Source organism: Canis lupus, chromosome 12, assembly GCF_003254725.2.
Source record: "Canis lupus dingo isolate Sandy chromosome 12, ASM325472v2, whole genome shotgun sequence".
Lineage (NCBI taxonomy): Eukaryota > Metazoa > Chordata > Mammalia > Carnivora > Canidae > Canis > Canis lupus.
In genome coordinates this window covers 17,833,768-17,849,814 of record NC_064254.1, presented here as the reverse complement: position 1 = coordinate 17,849,814, position 16,047 = coordinate 17,833,768, and the positions used below count along the sequence as shown (strand labels likewise).

The 16,047-nt window shown below is 34.6% G+C and overlaps 1 protein-coding gene across 1 annotated transcript in view; it reads left to right on the top strand.

Annotated features, from left to right (window-relative positions):
• The first annotated feature begins 4,312 nt into the window (after window positions 1–4,312).
• The window catches only part of CRISP1 (cysteine rich secretory protein 1), a 37,114-nt gene continuing 25,379 nt past the window's right edge, over window positions 4,313–16,047 (top strand). The window contains exons 1-3 of the mRNA XM_049092603.1: window positions 4,313–4,379; window positions 8,359–8,426; window positions 14,972–15,100. Coding sequence (XP_048948560.1) covers window positions 4,313–4,379; window positions 8,359–8,426; window positions 14,972–15,100 — 264 coding nt within the window. The remainder of the gene's footprint in view (window positions 4,380–8,358; window positions 8,427–14,971; window positions 15,101–16,047) is intronic.

The window sequence follows — 16,047 nt, the reverse complement described above, 5'->3', positions numbered from 1 at the left end:
TATCTCTTGAGAGTTTTCTGGGATAGTTCCAATTAAAAATATTCCATCATGTTGTTATATCATATGTTAGACCAATGTGTCTTGATTTTTTGTTTTAGAAAAAAAGTCATTGCAGATCATTTCTTACTATGCTAAGAAGCTTAAACAGAAAAAGAACAATGTATGAAAATAGGAGAGATGTGAACAGAAGCAGCCAACTGGCATCCATGCTTGGGGCTCACATGCAAATCAAGTTATTCTTTGCTTTCCAACACTTCCCAAATTCCTTTAAAACCATATTTGAAGCTGGTTAGCAACTCTATATGAAGACATCAGTGATATAAATATGGGCAGCATTGTGTTGGGTAGAGCAATGCCAGGAATTGACAGGACCAGCAGATAAAACCAAAGCAATTAAGTTTCCATAAACACTTGCTATTGAATCAACAGTCTTCTTTATAAACAACAGCACAGCAAGAAGTCAATGACAAATTATACATTTCCAATACATAGACCATACTGGTTTGATGAAGCAACAGAATCCTTTTCAATTTTTCTTTTTAAGATGTGGGAGGAAAAAAAAAATTGCTCAGACATTTGTGAGCTTTACTTCAGAAGTCAAGTTTTCTGTCTGCAAAATGTTAAATCTCTTACCAACAGCAACAGAAATATTCGTATGAAACAGTGAGCAATTTTTGAGTGATATTTAATCCTCCTTTCCCATAGACCATTTTCCAGGTACTCATTATGAACTCTTTGATGAGACCAGAAAATTCTGTCTCCAGAGCCTCCAACTTCTGTTATTTTTTATTTCATATCTCCCACCTCAACACATAATACAAAATAGCATATGATTATACACTTTTTACCTTATTTTGTTCCCTGTAGATATTCAACTGACCTTTCTCAGGAAGGATCCGAGGAAAACTTTATTATTAAATAACAATGTCTTCTTTCTTCCAGAGAACAAAGAAAAAATCTGCAATGGGGAAAAAGAGAGAAAAAGAAAAAGATGCTGGTTAGTCATGTAGATAGAGACTTCAACATAAAATGGCCACGCACTCATAAATACAGACGTTTCCCAAGTTTTTAGAATAATAAATCAAAAACATCTGATGATACTTAATTTTAGAGTGGCTTTTCTACTACCATAGCTGATTTCTGTTTGTGCCATTCTTCTTTGCTGTTAAGGTCCTATTTATTTATTGTCATCTTGCTCAAATAACATCTGGAGTATTTCATATTTTACTATTTAGTATGTAGTATAATATGATTTAGTATATCCAGATTTTTCAGTTAGTTGTTTCCACATAACTTCTGGACAAATTTCTGATACAATGCTCCCATATTACAGGCAGTTTTCCTATTGGACAAGAAGTTCCCAAGGAAAATAGATTATCTTTTCATTTCTAGAACCTCAAAGTGCCTGGCATTCATAATACATTTGCCATAAACACACTGACGGTACAGTATGCAGGGAGTGGAGTGCAAACTTCATAGGATTGTGAAGTTTAAATTTGGTTGTTCAATGTGTCTCCAATGTCTACAAGAAGGCACAGTTCCTAGTAATACCTCAATAAATATTTATTGAATGATTACATGCATGCATGTAATAAAGCTGATAAATCGTTTCTCTTATCTGGGCCACGGGGCCACTTTCCCTTTCAGTGTTCTGGTTATCTGATTGCGGCTCCACTGAATCATGCAGTTAATCTTTGCAACTTGTTCCATGTGTGGAAGTTTAAGACTGGTGAGGTCCATTGATGATGTGGTCTAGATCCTAAACTTGAAATGCATACACAATCATGACTTGCAATCTTCACAGTCTTTAGATTTGTTCTCATTACTATGCACTCATGTTCTTTTTCTGCTGTAAATTCCTGGATCTCTTATAAGCATTTTCTTTGCACTGACTTCCTCATAGAGCAAATCTTTCCTGCAGGGTATTGTTTAAAAGCCAGAGCACACCATATAGCCAAATATCTGGTTCTCATTCAGGACACTGAATTTTACACACTGTATGAACTTGGTAAGTTGTATACTGTCTTTAAGTGTCAGTTTACTTATTTGAAAAGTGAGGTTAATGACAAATGAGTATGTAATCACATTGTCACAATGTAAAATAAGAGAGCATACGTGGTCTTATTTTAACACCATCCATTAAATCTAAAAGTAAATGCTTGTTATTTCCATGCTTTTAGTAAGGGATTAATAAACTTACACATACATACAAAGGTAAGGTAATATTAGTAATTCAGATTATTCCCATAAATTTCTTGTAGTAGATTGAAGAAAAACTATTTTTCATGTAGGGCCAATTACCATGTAGTTACACAGATCCTAATGTATGAAGGTAGGTCTCTTCTATTTCAGAAATTAGATGACACTGCTGCCAAAATAACCCGCCAGTCAAACTCAAATAAGCAATGACCCTCTGTCTCTCTTTTAATTAAAGGTAGGCTGTTTTCACATTTTACCTTGGGGAGCCACCAGGTATTTCATGAGTTGTCATAAATCAGGTAAGTGTATAAATGAATCTGTTTATGTATTCCATTGTATTGCCTTGGTCCATGTCCATACTTGTGCCTCTAGTACTTGGTCTTAATTACTACAGTATTATAGTAAATCTTAATATCTTACAGTAGAAGTCTCCAACATTTTCATCAGTGTTGAATCAAGTTTCTAGAAGAAAATAGTTTCATGACTCATGACTTTGGGATGATGGAAATTTCTTAAATAGGATCTCTCTTACTCTCTCTCTTTCTCCCATATGTGCACACACACACATGCACACACACACACACACACACATTAACCATAAAAAAAGAAAGACAAACCAGACATACTTAAATTAATATCTTTTGTTTAACAAAAGATACAATTAAGAGTTCAAAAAATAAGGCACAGACTAACAAGATATTTGCAACACATACATTTGACAAATACTTCATATCAAAAACATATGGAGAATCCCTACAAATCAGTTATAATAGTAAAAAAGACAATCTAATTATAATAACAGGCAACGGATTTGACAGAGACTTCACAAAAGGTAATATATAAAAGTTTATATCAAAGTGGCTAATAAACATATAAAGATACATTCAATAACATTAGTAATTAGACAAATATAAATTAAAAACTATGATGAAATACTATTACAAAAACATAAGGGATAAATTTTAAAAAAAAGCTGAGAATACAGAGTATGGGTGAGGATGTAAAGTTGATAAAAGTATAAATTTCTAGAATTCCTTTGGAAAAGTATTTAATAATACCTACTAAAGGAAAACTCATGTATATCATTTAATCCAGTAATTTCACTTTTGGGTATCTATCCCCCCCCTAAAAAAGTGAATAATAATATGCACCAAAATCGGCAAAATGTTTATGTAAGTTTTATTCATAATAGATCTAAACTGAAAATGAATGAACCTTCCATTAACAATAGAATGGGTAAATAAATTGTATTGTCTACACACAGTAGGATACTGCACAACTATTAACAAAAATAAACATTGCATGCAACATGAGTGAATCTCCCAGGTATAATATTAAGGAGAAGGGGTTAAACACCAAAAATATATATACTCTACCTACATGAAATTTCAAATTGATAAAATTAACCCACAGTTATGGAACCAGAATGATTTTTACTCTTGGAACTTAACTGAGTAAAAAGGGGAATGAAGGATCCTCCTAGTTGCTTTGATTGTGGTTGCACAGGTATATACATATTCACAAATTTGTCAATTTGTACACTTAAAATTTAGGTACTTTACTAAATGAAATTTTTACCTTATTAATTTTTTTAAATTGACAAATTCACAGAAGCAAAGAGGATAAAAAATATTGATGTTGTATTCCTTATAGAGTTTATTCATATGACTTCTTTGGTTCTGACAATGAAGGGACTTCATGTAAATGCTTTTTGGGAAGGTCATGATCTAAAAGTTAATATGTGAGAAGGCATTCCCAAGGGCATGTTAGAAGGCCATAATCCATTCTCCTCAGTCTTTCCTTCATTCTTGATCTTTCCTCTAAAAATTTGCAAATATCCATGTTCTAGTTATATATTAAGAAGAAATACAATCAGAAAACAGAAATATAAGGAAAACAAATTTAAATGATCAGTGTATCAAGTTTCTGGTATTATTATCTGAAAATATTTTAAGAGTTTTGGCTTAACATTGCCTACTGCATGTGAAATGATTGTGTTAAGTAGGTACTGATACTGAAGTCAGGGAGGTGATATATCTGCTGTTCCCGTAATACTTCTGTTCAGAAAAACTGCCCTTCCCTGAGTCTATGCATCTAAAATTCCTTGGTTAAAATGACCCACTTGGTTCCTAGGTTTGCAGTCCTTCAAGCAATGGACAATCATTCAGACCGTTCTGGAGGTATAGCCCTGGTCCAGGCCATAGGACCAATCCTGTTATAATACTCTAGTGAATATGCCTCAGTCTTGATCCCCAAAACCTCTCACTCTGGATGCACTTACTTTTCCCACCCCTACAACCTCTACTTTACCTCTGAGACGTGCTCTCCAATTCTAACCTCTCTGTCTACACCTTTGTACAGGATTACTTCTGCAGGATTCCCTGTTTGCCAAAATCTCTGCCTGTTGCCTGTGGTTTACATCCCTTCAGCTTGACCCTCAAATTCTGTCTCTACAGACCCCAAATCTGTACTTCATAATAATTCTTGGCCAACAGAATTACCTTCATAGTTACCTGCATTCAATCCTCATCCAAAAATGCTTCACATACTACTGATGCCCAAATGTAAACCTTACCTTCATGTTTTGATTCAGTTGCTCCAAGTGTATGTCTGACTCTTAAACAAAGGTATCCTCCTCCTTTCCTTGTAGCCTCTGTTCTCTGAGGAGTTTTTGGTTGAGTGTGCACATTTTACCTATTCATAAACCTCAAGCCAAAACTTGGACTCAAAGACCTGAGGGTTCTGTTTTAGCACTTACCCTCTGGCTTAGTCCCCTGAATTTTGAGTTTGCTTTTGTTTGCCCTTACCTTTGCTAAGCGAAATAAGTCAGATGAAGAAGGACAAATACTTCATGATTTCACTTTTACACAAAATCTAAAAACCAAAACAAACAAAACAAAACCTAGAGTTGTAGATATAGAAAACAGATTGATAGTGGCCAAAGGGGAGGTCGTGAGGGGTGAGTGGGGATGGTGAAATGGGTGAAGGAGATTAAGAAGTACAAATTTCTAGCTGTGAAATGAACAAGTCTTAGGGATTAAAGCATAGGGAATATAGTTAACATTGTGTTAACTTTGTAAGATGACTTTTTGTAGTGACCATTTTATACTGTATACAGATGTCAAATCACTATGTTGTATACCTGAAACTGATATAATATTGCATGTCAATTATATATCAATAAGAAAATGAAGGATGTTTTACACAGCCACCAAGGAAGCTATAGCTAGTAATTAATAAATTATATGCTACTGAAATAAAAAGTCAGAGTTCCTTGGAGGAGCTAAAAATGCTAAGGTAACTGATTTCCATCGACACTAATTTTCCCATAATTATTCTCAAGAGTCCTGATAGTTATCTTGTGATTGCTTTCAATTCTTGCTTAGGATACAGATCCTGGCATTAAATCATCCCTATACAGGATTGTATCAAATTCCTTATGCATCTTATACCATTAAATAATGATTTTTTAATTTGTTTATCACAGAAGAAAGATAAAATATTTGAATATAAAATATCTTAGGTGTATTTATATATTTACAAGTAACGTGGGCAGTACTGTATGTTTTCAAAGACCTTCTGTCATAATTAATTAGAATCTGCTTATAAAATATGATATACTCTTAAACTTGGATTATGAAGCCCATTAAGCAGATTGCAGCATTCTGAAAAAAAAAATTTTAAACTCTAAAGAGCTGATTGTTTTATATAGTCCTGATATGCCATCTGTATTTCCATCATATTGGATTTCATTCTAAACAAAAGGAAATTGATTTTCAGAGAATTCGTGTTATTTGCCAGCATCATAAGTAATAGGAGATCCTAGGATAAAACTGTAGTATTTTAGCTCCAGGACCAGTATAAGTTTTATTATATTGCACTATAGTGAATTATTAGATTGTGTGTGTGTGTGTCTGAATTAGCCAGTTATTTCAACTGTGCAAAACTAATTTATTAAATATCTATTAAACACTATTATGTATCAGGTACACTTAGAAAAAAAATTAGATTTATGTCATCTTTAAAAAAACTCTAAAAAATTCAGTTGATTTCAAATTTGGAGTGCAAATCCTGTAATTATTCTTTAAAAAAATCCTAAAAATGGCTTGATATTTGTTTTAAAATATGCATAAGGTATAATAACAATGAAGTACAGTATAATAATTGAAATTCTGGGAAAAAGAGGATACAATATTTTATATAAATTTTTCTATGTGTAAATCTAAGTACTAAATTTGTACATAAGGAAAAAAATACTTGAAAGATAAAATCTAAATTATTAATGCCAATTGTTCAATTGGTGTGAAACAAGTAACTTTTTTTTAGTTCTTAAACCTTTTATAACAGCTTTTTTGAGGTATAATTAAGGTACATGTTAGTGTATACTCAAGAAAAAATTATAACTATTAAGACAATGAGAATATACACACCATCACATCATATTTCCCCTCAGAAAACAGAACAGAAGTTATAGACAGCTTCATTATGGGGATCAACTTGAATAATAACACTTAAGTGTGGGTGGGGTATAAATATTAATGTGTTTGTGAAATATATATCAATCTATATTGCAGAAGCTCTTTTTAAATTTTTTTTCAGTTAATTCAGAGGGAAAATGTCTGTTTTACTGGATGTTTTGAGGATTAAGTAAAAGAATGGAATTCATATTTCATGATTTATATTGCTATATTACTATGAATCTAAAAGTTTTGAGGGTATATGACATTTTAGAAGGAGAAAGTGAAGAAGGGAAAGAAAGAGTTGAAAAAAAAAGAGTGATAAAGAGGAGACTGCGTGTTCATGTTTCCTGAAAGAACTGATTTACAGAATCCCCCTCTTTGGCAGTGGGCAGGAGAAGCTTGAGGACAACAGCAAATCACATCATGTGTATTATTCTGCACAAGTCATTCCATCTGTTTTTTTGTTTTGTTTTGTTTTGTTTTGGTTTTTAGTTTTACCTTAAAATATGAACTAAACTATTGGCTTTTAATGCTTTCCACTCAGCAGGATGAATTCAGAATAAGCTTGGCAGATTGCTAAAAGAAGGTGCTAACCAAATTTAATAACCTATACTAAGTAAATTTAATAACCTATAGTCAGAAACCTTATCAAGCAGAAATAAAGGAGAGGGTATATTAGCTCTGATTTTCCTGTCTCACGATGACAACCATGCTTAGCAGAGTGATCATATATACAGAATATCTCTAAGTCGTGTATCTAAGTTACTAAGACTATGATCACATCTCTTCTCTATAGGCAATAGAGAACTCAAATATAATCTTATGTTTTTATATTAGTTTCGTATTGTGACTGTAACAAATTACTATAAACGTAGTGTCTTAAAACAACACAAATTTATTATCTTAGAGTTCTGGAGGTCAAAAGTTCAAATGGGTCTCCCCAGGTAAGCTAAAATCAAGATTCAACAAGGAAGCACCAGGGAAGAATTAATTTCCTTGCCTTTTTCTACTTCCAGAGATTGCTCACATTCTTTGACTCATGTTCCCTTCTTCTGTCTTCAAAGGCAGCAATGATGGGTCCAGTCTTTCTCATGATTCATCACTGACATTAATTCCCTCTTCTAAATGTAAGTACCCTATAAGCTCACATGGATATTCCAGGATAATCTCTCTACTTTATTTGTTTTTAAAGATTTATTTATTTTAGAGAGAGAAAAAGAACATGTATGTATGCAGTCATGCAAAAAAGTTGGGAGAGGGAGAGAGAGAATCTTAAGCAAACTTCCCACTGAGCATGGAACCCAAAGTAGGGTTCTATCTCAGGACCCTGAGATCATGACCTGAACTGAAATCAATAGTCAGACACTTAACCAACTGAGCCCCCCAGGCACCCCAACCTCCCTACTTTAAAGTCAGCTGATTAGCAATTTGAATTCCATCTGCTACCTTAATTCTCTTTGTCCTATAATGCAACATATTCAAAGGTTCTGGGCATTAAGACATGAAATCTATCCTTCCCACCACAGTTCTGTCTTCCACTGTTGGTTCCACTGATTAACATATTCAATTTTGTCCTGATCCTGAAGATTTCTTTTTGCAGGAAATGCAAATACACCACACAAGTGTTTTGAAAAAAAGGTTTATTATAAAACACAATCCCAGAAGTTGACAATAATCTAAATTTATGTTTTCTTTTCAGGGGTGACAATGAAATACTTCTTGTATTTGGCTGCTGCTGCTGGCTTCCTGCCTATTTTGATTATAAGAGTATGTGAGGATTGTATGTTTCAAAATTACTTTCCAGAAAAGGATAAGAGCTATCCCTGTAGAACTCATTTTGTTACAGACACTGTTGTGAGGACACTTGGCCCATTATTCACCTCGGTCTCACCATAGGCCATGTTGAGCAAGTACTATTCTTAATTTCCCATTGCAGAGAAAAGACCCAAAACACAGGGAAGGGAAGTAATTGGCCAATGTCAGATAACTGGGAAGTGGAAGAACATGAAAGTTAACCTAACCAGTTTGGCTTCCTGGGCTCATGCCAATTTCATTATAGCTCCTCTGGATGATTCAAAAAACTGAGAATGTAGAGCAGGAATAACTTCTTTATAATGTAACATGCATTCCTCATGACTAAATGGGAAAAATACTGTTGTGGGTTTTTTGTTTTGTTTTGTTTTTTACCCAAAAAAGCAAGTATTCCATAAATATCCCAATTATACTATCTGATTTGTGACTGTAACAAAAATTTATCACATCAAAATTAAATATAAAATGAAAGTGTGAATAGCAAGAAGAGAAGTGTGAGGAACTGTAAGCCTGTAATCAATATATGAAGCCTGCCCCTCACTACTTATTAAAGACAAGAACTTCACCAATCACAAAATAAAAACAAAACACTCAATGGTGTAAAGAAGAAGTCCTTAATATTTTTGGTCACCCAATGATATGTACCTCTAAGTAGCCTCAATGACAAAAATATTACATTTTTTTCAGAATACCCAAAATATTTTTATGATGAACTGAAGTCAATAGCTTTGGTACAGAAAATGAGTGATTTTTATGTTTTCATGTGCTAGATAGGAGTCAAAAATGGGAGGCATTTACCTTTATAAATTAAAACCTATATACATTTAATTTTATAAATTAAAATATACATACATCAGACTATTGGGGTACTGATTTAGGTTTTATCACTCACCTCTCCCCCAAAGAACCAGGTAGAACTCTTATCCAATAACCAATAATACTCAAATACAGTGGAAGTACAATCTTAAAGAGTTCTCCTTCCTCCCCTTTGGCTCTATTCCCATTTTATTCCCCCAGTGTGTGTTTGTTGGGGGGGGGGGGGATGTCTTCACACTTCACAGTAAGGAAAAGCTAATCTGAAGTATAGACACTATCAGAGAGAAAGAAGAAAGTGAGAAAGCAACTTTTGCCTTTCAGACCTAATCAGTACTTGGCTGGTGTATGTCACTTAGCCCACATTCAAGGAGACAGCCTGGTATCTGGCATCACTTGGTAGAGCAAGCTGAAAAAGTATACTAATGAAGAGAACAGCCTTGAGCAAATATTCCAAGGCAGAATAGAAACTGGAACATTACAATGATTAAAAGAAAATCACTGAGACTAAAGAAAAGTAGGGGAGCATGTCTTCAATAGAGGCTGAGAGGTCAGCAGAGTTTTCATAGGCCTTGTAAAAAAATAGTTTTTCTTTCTAAGAAATTATTGAAAGACTTTTAAAAGGAAAGGGACTCCATCATTTCAGTATTTTGAAATGTTTACTCTGGTGGATGACTGGAGAATAAATTGTGAAAGACTGGATAGGGGAATAGGAAGGAAGGTATAGAGGTGATAGGATGTATTTGAAGGCTAGAAGGCCAGTAGGAGGCCAGGCTATAGCTCGTCAGTCCAGGTGAAGAACAAGAAGTCTGAGAGATAGGAGAAAAATTAGAAGAATGTGTTGTCCCTTAAATGGAAAGACTATTTCTACACTGGGAGCTTAGGCATCGGAGTTAGCAGCCAACAGATCAAATAGAATGAAACAGTAAAAAAATATTGAATTTATAAATTAAACTTGTTAGTGACCTTAATAGGAGTTGTTTCAAAGCAAAGTATCTCAACTTCAGAACTACTGACACTTTGTTATGGAATAATTATTTTATTAATAATAATTCTCAGGGAGTCTTTCCTGAGCCTTTTAAGGATGTATAGCAAAATCACTGGCCTCTATCAACAAGATGGTGGAGTACTCATCCTAATTCAGTCATGACAACCAGAAATTTCTCTAGACATTGCTTATTGCATGGGAGGAGGAAGAAGTTATTTAAGGAGGAGGTATACCATTCCTGGTATAGAACGTTGGTTTTAGTGGAACACATAGGGGAAGGATGAATGTAGACAATATTACTTAGAGGGTGGGAAATTAAAGACAGTCAGTACTTGCAAATTTTTCAGGAATTTTGGTAGGGAAGGAAAGTAGAAAGTCCATGATGCAATAGGGAAGTGAGATAAATGAAGAGTTTTGTTTGTTTAAGTTACGAGCAACATTATCATGAATAAATGCCAACAGAAAGGATAAAAAAATGGTTGGAATGATAATGAGTAATAGGAGATTAATTATAATGGAAAAATAATGAGTAATGTGAGATTTGGGGAAATGTGGAAGAAAATGGAGTAAATAACATTGGAGAGAAATAGTGTTTTTTGTTTTTTGTTTTTTGTTTTTTTTTAAGATTCCATTTATCTATTCATAGAGACCGAGAGAGGCAAAGACACAGGCAGAGGGAGAAGCAGGCATCATACAGAGAGCCCGATGTGGGACTCGATCCGGGGCCCCCAGGATCACACCCTGGGCTGCAGGCGGCGCTAAACCACTGCACCACCGGGGCTGAGAGAAATAGTTTCTGAAAGAATGATCTGCTTTTAATTTTTTTGAGGAACTGTCCTACTATTTTCCATTATGGCATATTTTCCATTATGTCTTTTTTTTTTTTTTTGAGAACCACATTGATTTTATCTCCCCTATTGTATGACAGTTTAATTATTGCAGGCAGATTAAGTTAGAATTTGCTTTACAACTTTCTAGACCAAGAGTTGGCAAACCACAGCCAGTGAACCCGCCAAAGAATCCAGATCCTTCACCAAACAATCAGAGATTGATTTGCTTACATGAGTTTTTACCAATTCTTTCCTTGGTGAAGAGGAAATACATATTACTTTATATTTTCTGGATATGATTATGGTTTTATCAGTCTTTATGTTGCACTTATTCTCCTTCCTAACACTATGTTAAGCTTTTATACAGAGTGACTCATTTAATCCTCATATAAACCCAACTTGGTAAAGATGATTATTCACATTTTATAATTAGAAGAGTGAGGCACAGAAATTTAGGTCACTTTCCCATTATGTCTTAACAGTTTACAGGGTTCCCTTTTCTCCACATCCTAACAACACTTGAAATCTTATTTTTAATAATAGCCATCCTAACAGGTATTTGGTGATATATCATGGTTTTCATTTTCATTTCCCTGATGATTAATGAGGTTAACCACATTTTCATATATATATATTGGCCATTTATGTTTTTTTTGGAAAAATGTCTGTTTAGGTTCTTTTTTTTTTTTTAGAGAGTTATTTGTTTTGCTGTTTTGTTTTGTTTTGCTGATAGGTCATATGAGTTCCTTTTATATTTTGGATATTAACTCCTTATCAAATATATAGCTTGAAATATTTTTCCCATTCATTAAGTTGCCTTTTTATCTTTCTGATTGTTTCCTTTGCTGTGCATAAGCTTTTTAGTTTGATACAATCCTACTTGTTTATTTTTTCTTTTATTGTCTGTGCTTGCTAAGATAAATGTCAAGGAACTTTTTCCTTATTTTTTCTTCTAAGAGTTTTATGGTTTCAGGTCTTACATTTAAGTCTTTAATCCACTTCAAGTTAATTTTAATTTTTTTTAATTTATTTATGATAGTCACAGAGAGAGAGAGAGAGGCAGAGACATAGGCAGAGGGAGAAGCAGGCTCCATGCACCAGGAGCCTGATGTGGGATTCGATCCCAGGTCTCCAGGATCGCGCCCTGGGCCAAAGGCAGGCACCAAACCACTGCGCCACCCAAGGATCCCTCAAGTTAATTTTAATGTATGGTGTGACATAAGAGTCTAATTTCAAGCCTTTGCATGTGGAAATCCAGTTTTAAATTTGCCAAGAGGGTAAATATTATATTAAATGCTTTTACAACATACACAAGATAATAATAATTAATTGTAAAGAGGGCAGGAGGAAACTTTGAGAGATATTGATATGTTTATCTTTTGCTTGTCTTGATGGTGGTGGTAGATTCATAAGTGTATACTTACCCAAACTCATTGAATTGTTTACATTAAACATGTATAGCTTTCACATGTTAATTATACCTCAATAAAATGGTTTAAAAAAAAACAAGAAAGTATAATCTGTTCAGTAGTACCACAAGAGATAAGGAGGAAAGAATGAGAACAGATAGAAGCCTATAGGTAGACCGGCCAAGAGAAGTTGAAACAGCTGCCTTCAGATAGCATCTCTTTACTGAGGAAAGGAGGAAATACCAGAATCTATTGAGAGAGGTTAATGTAATTGGGTTGAGTGCACAAGTTTTGCAATAACACTGTGAAGACAAAGTGAGTTAACCAGATAAATTAGTAGAATTGATGAGCAAAATTCAGGGACAGTTTGAGATTAGACATAGGATTTGGGATGATATGCCAATATCTGGCATTTTGTGGGATATTTATCTGCCAATGTTTATCTTATTCTGTGCAGGCAGGGAAATTTTTGATCCCTTCCAAAGTGGGAGTGTTCTTAAATGACGATGAGCAGAAAAGTATTCATTATTTTAGCAAGAAAGTTGTTGAAATAAGAGAACATGAATAGAAAAGAAAGAAAAGACAATATTGAAAATAGAGAAAATGAAGAACGAACTAGAATGCTATATTATGTTGAAAATAGAGTGATGACCTTAGCTATCTGGAAAGCAGGAAATCATGATCAGATAGGGAAAAGTTTGACCAGGTAATTTGGCATTTGGAGTGATTATGAGATGTAGATTGTGACCATCATGGTGGAGACTAAAGAGACTTGGAGAAGAGGTTTAAGAGAGGAAGAATTCAAAGGCCTGAGATATGAGATGGCTGGAATCATCCATGTGAATGCTGAAATCCCTTGAGTTAACTACCAAAATGGAAGTAGACAAGATGAATTTGTTTCAGGAGACCCAATTTCAATGAATAAGAAGAAGTGACAGGAAAATGTTAGGGGAATAAATTTTCAGGTATGAGATGGTAGAGGAATATGTTGTGAGTTTCCCTGGAGCAGAGTTCAGAGGAGCGAACGAAAGTAATAATCTGGAAATGATAAAGGGATTCTTGTGGTTCCCCACTTCTCCTCTACTCTAGACCAGAGCTTCTTGCAGTAGGGAGCAAAATAGTACCACATGAGTATGCTTTGAGGAAATAATATCCACAAGAGACAGTCTCTAGAGGGATCTTCTGGATTCCATATTTATGTTTTTTCCCCATTCCTATTTTATGTTGATATAAAATAAATGACAATAACTACTATAATTAAGCAAGGTTGGTACTGGATCCTATCCATTCAGAAATTACTAATAGCCCTATGGTACTTGAGGAATAGATACTACTCAAATTATACTACATATGTTTTGCCACTTTTTAAACAAAAGTAATGAAGTGCATGTGATATAACACACACACACACACACGCACAAGAAGCTGCTCTTTATAGCAATTAATACTAACCTAAAATATTAAGGCTGTTTAGTTTTCTTCTTAGTTGCAAGATAAAGGGTAAACAAAATAATACTCATGAATTCTGGATTGTAGCTGATCTGAATTCTATTTTATACTTATACATATGTATGCAAATGTGAATGTTTTTTCATATGCAATAAGACAAAAAGGTAGAATCTGAGTTGAAGACACTGGAGGCTTTGTACTCAATAATTAATATCTTAAGTTAGACACATCCTTTAACCTCTTTTCTCTTTTTTAAATTTTATTTATTTATTCATGAGAAACAGAGAGAGAGAGAGAGGCAGAGACACAGGCAGGCTCTATGCATGGAGCCTGATGTGGGACTTGATCCCAGGACTCCACAATCACACCCTGGGCCAAAGACAGGCACTAAACCGCTGAGCCACCCAGGGATCCCCCAGTAGCCACTTTTCAAGTGCAAGTGATTTATCTAGGAAGCAAAGAGAACATCTGCAGGAAATGGGGTGGGATAGGAGCCAAGAAAGGGAGTTAGTCAGTAAAGGTGTGATATCAAGATACCTTCCACTGTGGTTTATATTGCTTGATTAAAAGTCCTTTAAGATGGCCCAAGGTACCAATTACAAATTTGAAAAACCCTAATCACAGAATATCCGGTACTTATATAATGTCAGATGACATTCAGAAACTCACAAGATAGGACACTGGTGGCTCAGTGGTTGAGCATCTGCTTTCAGCTCAAGGCGTGATCTCCCTTAGGAGCCTGCTTCTCCCTCTGCCTATGTTTCTGCCTCTCTCTGTGTGTCTCTCATGAATAAATAAATAAACTCTTAAAAAAAAAAAAAAAGAAACCCACAAGACTAGCACTAGAGAAATGGAAACTAATCCTTTGAGCAATTATAAATTTTTAAATGCTAAATATTATTGTCTATTCAACATAAATTATAAATTCATATTGATATAGGCCTATAAGTAACATACATGAGGAATTACACATAAAAGAAGTAAGACTAATAAATAATTTTCTGATCACAGGCAAAACTAGCTTCAGTTCCATATAATACACTCCTCACTGAATTGGCAACTGTCCAAGAAGAAATCCTGACTGTACATAACACCCTCAGGAGAGGAGTAGTTCCATTAGCCAGCAACATGCTGAAGATGGTAAGATTAATTCAACAGCAACAACAATGTTAATAATAGCAATAGTATTTACTTACTTTTTATTAAGTTCTATTCACTTTCAGTATACTAAAAGCTTGATCTTCCCAAACAAACCTATGACTTAGCAGAAGAAGAAATGGAGACACAGAGGTGGTAAGCAACTCTCCCTGAATCACATAGTTGTTAAATGACAGAGCAACAATTCCAATTCAGGCAGTCCAACTGCATTTATAATTTACCCCAGGACAGTGCTTCTCAAACTTGAGCATACTAAGAATTACTTGAAGAACTTGTAAAGCACATTCCCCTGGGCCCCACCTTCTGAGATTCTGATTTGGAAAGTCTGGGGTGGAGACCACTACAAACTCCCAACTGCAGCTGCTGCTGCTGCCAGTATTGTCAGCATAGCAAGCTTTAAGTTAGAGAGGCAATTCATAACTGTCTTCATTGGGCAGCATCCCAGAGGCTAGACACTCATCTGAGAATCAAAATGTCCTGATTCTACGTCAGGTGGTGCTGTGGATAAACCAATATTGACAAACATATTTCCCAATTCCCCTGCAGCTTATAGAAAGAGAGAATTATCTTTCAACTATAAACCTGGTGTGTTAGCAGACGAAGTGCTATAAAATAACAAATTTAGGAAAGTCTCAAGAGTACTATGTGATACACTGCATATATATTATCTCCCAGAAGAATCTCTCAGGTTTTGGGCAACCTTATCCTAGTCCCTTTAACCTTGGATTGGCCTAGAAATAACACTGGCTCTGGAGAGTGATTCCCAAGGATAGCTTCCTCATGTAAATGATGAAGAGTGGGAAGCAAGTGAATAAAAAAATTATTTTGAAATTTATCTCTTGGTGATCTTAAAATAGAAAAGGGTTTTGAAACAAAACAATATAAGTCAGTAGCTATCACAGGCCTTCTTGCATTGTGAGTGTTGATAC